The 8170-nt window shown below is 32.1% G+C and overlaps 1 protein-coding gene across 2 annotated transcripts; it reads right to left on the reverse strand.

Moving 5' to 3' along the window:
* Positions 1–3487: 3487 nt before the first annotated feature.
* On the reverse strand, positions 3488–7930 carry LOC106755011 (protein UPSTREAM OF FLC). Of its 2 annotated transcripts, none has more exons than XM_014637107.2 (3): positions 7166–7870; positions 6194–7072; positions 3488–4014 (listed from the first exon to the last, which is right to left on the reverse strand). In XM_014637107.2, the coding sequence occupies exons 1-3, from the start codon at positions 7462–7464 to the stop codon at positions 3873–3875; spliced, it is 1320 nt and encodes a 439-aa protein (XP_014492593.1). In that variant the 5' UTR covers positions 7465–7870; the 3' UTR covers positions 3488–3872. The 2 variants fall into 2 exon arrangements, with proteins under 2 accessions (XP_014492593.1, XP_022634164.1); XM_022778443.1 differs by having other exon boundaries at positions 3942–4071; positions 7166–7930.
* Between the last annotated feature and the right edge of the window lie 240 nt (positions 7931–8170).

An 8170-nucleotide genomic window follows, 5' to 3' on the forward strand; every position in this document is an offset into this window, starting at 1 on the left:
CCAAGTTGATATGAAAAGTATATATTTTATCAGAAGTTAAATACGATTGGAAGAATTTATTTAGTTTTTAATGTCTTATTATAATTTGGATTATTTTTTTTCTTTTTTTATTTTATAAATTTCACGAAAATAAATGTTACACCATTAATCAAATAGGAATTTCATACACAAATGTTATCCTGATATTCAACAAAAGGTTTATTGTTTACCAAACTATAAGTATTTCATATACTATGTTTATAGTTATTTCAATGGATAATTACATTAATATTTTTTTATGTTATCTATTTATATATTGTGCATTATTAAAATTTATAATGTTTTATTCAGTAGTTTTATATCATTAAATGAGATGTTATAAATAATTTTTATTTTATAAAATAAAATTTAATTTAATTAATATAATAACAAATTGTTTTTTATATCTAAATTAGTTATTATTTAATGTTTTTATTGTAATCATAGGATTAATCTATAGCAAGGATAACTCACCGTTGGGTGATGTATCATATGAAATAAAACTAGACTTTTGCATAGGTAAACTTCTATGACATTTAATTATAGTTAGAATGAGCATACTCAAACCCAAAATATTATTTTGGTGTGCTTGATATTAATTGGGATAAATTATTAAATTTTGAAAATTAATTTGGTGTGTCTTTTAAGTAAATTTGAGTTTTATTTTTGAATAATTTCAACCTAGTTTAATGTTAATTTTGTCTCTCTAAAAGATATTTTTTTTTTCACAACAATTATATATTAATAATACAACAAATTTTGTACAATAAATGATATTATGTATAACGTTACTTTGTATTATAACGAAGTATATAATTTCAAAATTTGTAGTTATAAATTAAACACTAATGAAACTTTATATTACTTTATAATTTAACTATATATATAGTATTAGATTGATATTTTGTATTACAAGTTAAGTTGACTAAACTTTGTTCTTCTTATTTAAGGTTTTATTCGCATTGCAAAATTATTAATAAAGATACTTTCATTGTAATTTACTATTTCTAGTAAATTTTAGTGATTTCTTACCACTTTTTCTTCCACTCATCGATATTTTTTTTATAATTTACATTTTAATCTTTTAATTTACATTTCAATTCAGTCTTTAATTTAAAATATAATAATTTATTCTTTCACCTAAAAATGACATAGTTTTAATAGAGTTGATTAAATTGATGTAACCAATGTAACTCAATTTACAATGTATACCTAAAAGTTACAATAATAAAAAAATATATTAAGTATGTTTTTCATATCTTGATATAAAAATTATGTTTGTTTTCAAATTAAATTATAAATTATTTTGTCCTTAAATTTTATGAAAATAATCTAAAATAAAATTTTCAAACAAATGATATATTAAATGTATTAATACGACAAACCAGTTTAATAATAAATTATAATATAAAGTGTGACTAGATAGTTGTATAAAGAAAGATGGAGGTGTAGGAAACAAAATACTGATCACTGTATCCTTATGGGCCTTTGACTAGAGAAGGTAAACTGGGTTCACAAACTGCTTGAAGGGCCTATTTTCGACCCACTTCAAAATATTACATTTAAACAAAACTTATTTTATTTAAATATTAATTTCTATATTTTTTTTACGTAGGGCAGTTTTATTATTATTTCTCTCCTCTTCTTCTCAACAACAGTATTTTATTTGAATTTTACTACTACTTTTTTAATTAGGTAATTGTTTCAGCCATTACGTTATTCAATAGTCCAGTTTGAAAAAAAGTCGCGAGAACATTTACAATCATTGTTTTAGTTAAATTTTAGGAATTTTTTATCAATAAAATATTATTTTGTGACCTTGGATTGTTAAAAAGTGGAGTATATTACTTTTTTTTAAACAGCTGTTTCTTGTGAGTAATTTAAATTTGTTTTAAATATAGGAAAAATAATATAAAATGTTAAAAAGAAATAAAATATGTGTTCTGAACAATTTGTTAGCTGTTGTAGTGAAAACATGTTAAGTAACGTACTTTTTCACTTCAATAGTTACACTAACTATGTCATAAATTTGAAAGAAAAATGTTCTTTTACACACCCAATTTTTTTTACATTCAGTTTTTACTTACTTTTTACTTTTTTCTTTCTTAAAAGACTATAAAATTTTATATTTTTTAAACTATTTTATCTTTGTATTATATGTCAAATGAATGTAAAAGTGTGTCAGGATATTATTACTCAATTTCAAAACGTAGTTACGACAACTGAAAAGTTTTGCAATATGTGTTAATATCCAGTCTTCTTTTCATATTATTTTGTGTAGATTTTTTCTTTTTCCTTTTCACGTATAAAAGTGTGGTAATTAGTAAAGAGATCCTTTAGAAAGCATTAAAGAAAAGAAAAAAAAAGAGTCTCACACACGCGTGCTTTAGAGTTGAAACAGGAAAAGCTAAAGTATGGACATTTTGCAGCATTTGAAATCAAAGGATTAACAGTGTAAAAAGCTGCTACAAATTTAATGGTAATGCCACTTTTAGTTTATGGGCAAAGGCTACTACATAGTGTATTTGTTGCTAAAATGTTTTTAGAAATATTTTTTATTTTTAAAATGACTGTGAATGTTATTGAAGATTGTTTATTTTTCAACTTCATTAACACAAAATATGATTGGGCAGCACAAAATCCAGGTACGTGGTAAGCTGCCATTTATGTATGTGAAAAGAAGAAAGTAAACTTTGATATAATTTGTACCGGGATAAGATCGGACGGGATAAGATCGGACGGTCAAGGAACATTAAGGAACTGGATAGTTAGTACGAACAGATTAGAGTTTAAACCACAACAAAGCAGAATAAGATAAGATAGGATTAAGGATTATTGGGATGTGATTGAACTTTGATTAAGAATCCACTAATTTCAGACCCATAGCCAATATTATATATAGAATATTATATATAGAAGTCAAAAGTAAAAGATAGGTAGGTTCATTAATTACACACTTAATACTGAGATCTGATAATCGATTGGACTTTTAAATTAATTTAAGCATCAGAATGCTTTTTAGCAAGTATCCCCAAACAGACCTTAACTTAAACACATGGACGAACGAAGAGTGACAAAGGAACGAACGACCGACAGAAGAGATAAATTGTGAAGGGTGTGTATAACTTCATGAACATAATTGGTCTTCAACAACTATTGGTATAAATAATTTGACACTTGAATTATATGGACAAATCATTAGGTGCTTTCAGAGTTAAAGTGCCTTGGGACAAAGGTAGAAAAAGTTTATCATCTTAAATAACTCAGTGAAAAAACTATTGTGAACAGTTTTTGCCACAATATAGCTTTTTTTTTCAATTTTATACAGATCAATTATATGTCCACATTTCCATAAATCCATACAATTAATTGACATATAACATTCTGCCCTCCATTTTTTCTTCTTACCAATTATAGAAATTTATTTATTTTTAATGATCAAAATAACCTTTTCATTTTTTGAAAAGAATGACCTGGTAAGATCTTTAACTTTAATAATAAGAAGAAAGAGGCAATTATTTACCAAGAAAAGACAATCGTCACCTCCAACCAGACCCCATATAACGGCAGGAATGAAACCATGGCTAATCCTTACATGTACTGACTTTAGGCCAAAAACCTAAACATCAAACCTACACACTGCTGTGTCAGTAGCAAATTGCCAAGCTCTACACCACTATACTGCCCCTACTTCATTAGAACTGGTCCTAACTGCTTCCATATTTATACATTCTTCCAAACTAACCTCACTTCTCTAAAATTTTGTTCTCTTCTCCACTATCAGCTAAAATACCCTACAAACCTCCATTGACAAGATTTCCTTACGTTTTATATTCATTCATTCAAAGTATCAGTTATTGTTGTGAGTCAAATCTTTTGCTCCCGTGTTGGCCACCACCCTCTTCTTTCTTTGTTGGTAGTGTCTTAGATTTCCTTGGTATGCACTTTGCCCGCACCACTTCTCCTTCCTGCTCCACTATCTCTAACCGGGAACCGCTGCATGGAACAAAGAGGCCACAGACAAAACCACATTATTGATAAAACCATTTGTCCCTGTCATAATCATAAAGGAAACTTTTAATCATGGCATCTAGCAACATGTTGTCCCATCCTTAGAAATTTTTAATTGCTTTTAAGATAAAAACAAAAAATTATTAAGCTCTTTAATAACATACCTAATTTCCAGTACATGGCTGATTAATGATAGTATAAACAGTAGTCAGCAATTAATCAAAACAGAGCATATAATATCATATTGCCCCAGCAGAATTCCTCTTTTTACCCCCATGCACCCAGTAGCCGCTGATTTCGTACTGCTAGAATAGTTTTAGGTGACAAACTGGCAAGTTAATTAATGTAAAACTAATGATCAACTCTCTGGATGCTTGAAATTAGACCCCACATGCATTCAGAAACTGAAAAATACTAAATGAGACCAAAACAAAATAACGAGTATGACCAATTGCATCGTTAACTAACGGATAATGATATTTAGACAACATTTTTTTGACAACATTTGAATATTGATTATGTGTCAATCTGTGATTGGTCAAAAATTACTTCACAATCAATAATAATAATCATAAACATTATTGTGGAATAATTTTTGACCAATCACATATTGACACATAATCAATGTTCAAATGTTGACAAAAAAATGTTATCTAAATATCATTATCCTTAACTAAAATTTAAGGGGTGCATAATTAATTCATTATACATACTGTGTACGAGATGGAACAGGACTGACACACCACTATCAAACATCAACATCTTGTGTGACTGTACACAACCAATTAAGCTAGCTACTCATTTGTGTAAATGGAACATTTTGCGCAAACAAATGTTAAATCATATGACACTTGGAGCAATATCTTAAAAAGTTTTGAGCATGACATGACTACGTGTGCTTTCATTTTCCGGTATAAACAAGTAGGAGGAAGGGGATGCCGAGACTACATGATGAAGAAGTAGAATGGACAACATCCGGAGACAGAGGAAGTTAAAACCCTACCATGTTCTGACAATAATACATATGATCTACAAAAATTTGAAATCGTAAGATATGTAGTTTAATTCAGAATTTCTTAAATAACTAATAATGTTATGTGCTTACTAAGTATTAAGATTACTTGCGCGTGCCATATAATCTAAAGGCTTACCAAGTAAAATTTTAAAGAAAATTGCAGACATAAAATAACCCTGTAAACCGAAATTATAGTATTATAATGAAAACAAAATGTTAGATGGGTATTTATTATGACAAACCAACAAGAGATTGCTTCTTAATCTCTTAATCAATATCTCAGATTATTAAAAAATAATATTTATTATGATGTATGCACAGGAAGAAATGAAAAGAAAAACATAATGAGGTGTTTTTTTAAGAGAAACAAAAAAGGTTAAAAAAAGTTAACTTTTACAAAAGAAAATAGTTTTTGTTTTCACTTTTTCCAATTCAAATTTTGAACTTTTTCTTCTTCTCTATTCTCTTTTTCTCATTCTATGCAGAGTTAGAGCGCATGAACAGAAGAAACACAAATCGGAAAAGAAAGGAAAAGAAATCTATACAGACAGAAAATGATTTAATAAGAAATAAACAAAGAAAAATAGAATAAAATAAATGGCAACATGGGAGAAAAGTTAGGTCTCTATTATAATAATCTGACCAACACAATTGTGTAATAAAATATTTTACGTTTTCAACTCGAACAACAAAATCTGACCTACTTGTTGGTCTCGAATAACAAATATTTTAAATGTCTTCAATCTCAAGATGCTTTCTATGTCCTAGGAGCATTACACATGCTTAACCACAACTTTTTATTTAACCTATGAAGCAGAAACCGTATGAATGTCAATGCCCACATTCTCCAACGTTGCTAATTACAAGGTACACGCAGGGGCATGGAATTTACAAAAGTCACCTTAAAACAATTGTTATATAAATAAACGTAGGAATGGAAAATAAAAAATAAAACAAGTAGCCTAAACCCTAAATAGTATAATACCTTTTTCTAATACAAATTATTAAGTATTAATCAACCAAAACTTTCCATTAATTAATATAGCAGAAAACGGTGCATAGTTGTCACAGCAGCAAAAACTTTGTCTTTGTAAGTCAACTTGATTACTAAAAGAGATTTGATAATTTGAAAGCTAAAATATAGCATACCTATCTGCATTGTAAGAAGAAGACCTTTTCAAAGTAGGGGTTTCCACTTTCTTGGTTTCGATCAAGCTTCCGCTAAAATATTCCTTATCTTCCAACCTAAGCCTGTTCAAATCCGGAATTTCCATCGATATCCCTGTCTCCTTTCCCACATGATTCCCTGCTCCACGGGGCATCCTGGACTTGTAGTGCCCAACCAACGAGAACCCTTGATCTTTCACTTCGTTAACCCCACACTCTTTAAAAGACACAGCGCCACACGATAGCAACTGCAACAAAACCGACGACGCTCTCATCCTCCCACTAGGACAGCTCTCCACCGTCAGATTCTCCTTCTCCGATTCCGAAGACCGCAATCCGAGCCGCCCATCTGCCTTCATCAGGGTCTCCAGCGTCTCCAGCGTCTCAGGGCTCGAATCCGACGGCGGAGGCGAGATCTCATCCCTGCTCAGCTCCGTAGTATGATTATTGTTATTATCACAAGTCACGTGCGAAACCCTCTCCCCTTCCATTCCCGCGTCAATTCCATCATTCTTCTCATGAATCTCTTCCGCCTCTTCCTCCCTCGCCGCCCTCCTCCGCCTCCGCTTCTCCTCCGTCTGAGTGGCCGCGTCAGCACCGATTCTCCCAGCCGAGTCACCGAACGATTCGGATTTATAAACACGGTACTCGTTCAAATCGATAGAACTCCACGACTGGTTCCGCCGCCTCGTGATCACTACAGGCGAACCGGACTCCTCTTCCGATTTGTTAACCCTCGCAACGGCAGCGGCACTATGCTCAACAATCTCTGATCCTTTGAGAATGTAGTCCTGCCCCTGCGTCGGGTAGATGAAATCGTTCTCCGACAAATCATGCCAAACGAAGCCGTTTTTGTAGCTCCTGAATGACCACCACACCACCGTTAATAAAATAAAATAAAACAAGAATAAAAAGTAAATTTAAATCAGTTTAAACAAAACCATAAAACGGTACCGTTTGGAGGACCAAGAATACATGCTGGACATGGCTTTCCCTCGGAGAACGTTCAAGCGGTTGATGACGTCTTTGAGGTAAAGTCCTTGAGGTGAAGAGAGAGGAACCTCCATGAAATGAGGGTGTTCCAGTTGACCGTTTCGGGAGAGGTAGTAGACGACGGAGACTTTTCTGGCCGTTTTGGGCTTGGGCTCGGCCCAAACTTTGGTTCTCTCTGGACTGGTTTCTCTGTCAGTCCATTTCTTGGGAACTTGAAGCTCCGTCGTTATCCTTCCCCTGGAACTCGAACTCACCGACATTTCTCTTCGCTGCAAAACCTCGATGGAAGGCGAGTTGTAGCAGAGCGCAGGAACAGAGAGCAATGAGAACGAAAGCGAAAGAGCGAGAGAGAAGGAGGGAAAAAAAGTACAAAAGCAGTGGTGTTAGAATTTTAATTTGAAGAGGAAGAGAAAATTTGGTGGGTTTTTAAGAGGGAGGGAGAGAGAGAATTCAAAATGTGGATGCGAAAGACAACAACTACCAAACAAGGAATGCCTGTTTGGGATTCAGTACTGCCAGTGTGACAGTAGAATTCTCTTTAGTTTATTGCTTGAACGCGCAGAAAAAAGCACGACGCCGTCGTAACGGCTTTGTTTGTTCCTTCCCTCTTTTTACTGTCACCGACTCCAACCATATATACTCAGCCACCCAGTTTCAAAAAATTACAATTTACACCTTCCTTCTATCTATATCCTCTTTGTCGTTTTGCCAAACTCTGACCCAAGTAAATTTACGGAATATCTATTTCACAGCAGGTAATAGAAGCCAAAAGATACGAAATTTCAGAGATTCAACTTTTATCTGAAAATTCAAAATTCCGACTTCAACTCTTGGCATTCAATGCTTGAGTTGAATGATGTTTGTACTGCTACTCTTATATTATTATCATCATTATCACACACCATATCTTGCATGCAGGTTTTGTTGTTAATAAAAAGATGAACTTTTTGTGGTCCCAAAGTTTTA

Source organism: Vigna radiata, chromosome 2 (genome assembly GCF_000741045.1).
Source record: "Vigna radiata var. radiata cultivar VC1973A chromosome 2, Vradiata_ver6, whole genome shotgun sequence".
NCBI lineage: Eukaryota > Viridiplantae > Streptophyta > Magnoliopsida > Fabales > Fabaceae > Vigna > Vigna radiata.

Coding starts and splice junctions, on each gene's coding strand:
- LOC106755011 (XM_014637107.2), bottom strand. CDS start 7,464: ATGTCGGTGAGTTCGAGTTCCAGGGGAAGGATAACGACGGAGCTTCAA. Junction 7,073..7,165: donor TATTCTTGGTCCTCCAAACG/GTACCGTTTTAT, acceptor GTGGTCATTCAG/GAGCTACAAAAACGGCTTCG. Junction 4,015..6,193: donor TCTTCTTACAATGCAGATAG/GTATGCTATATT, acceptor TGTTCCATGCAG/CGGTTCCCGGTTAGAGATAG.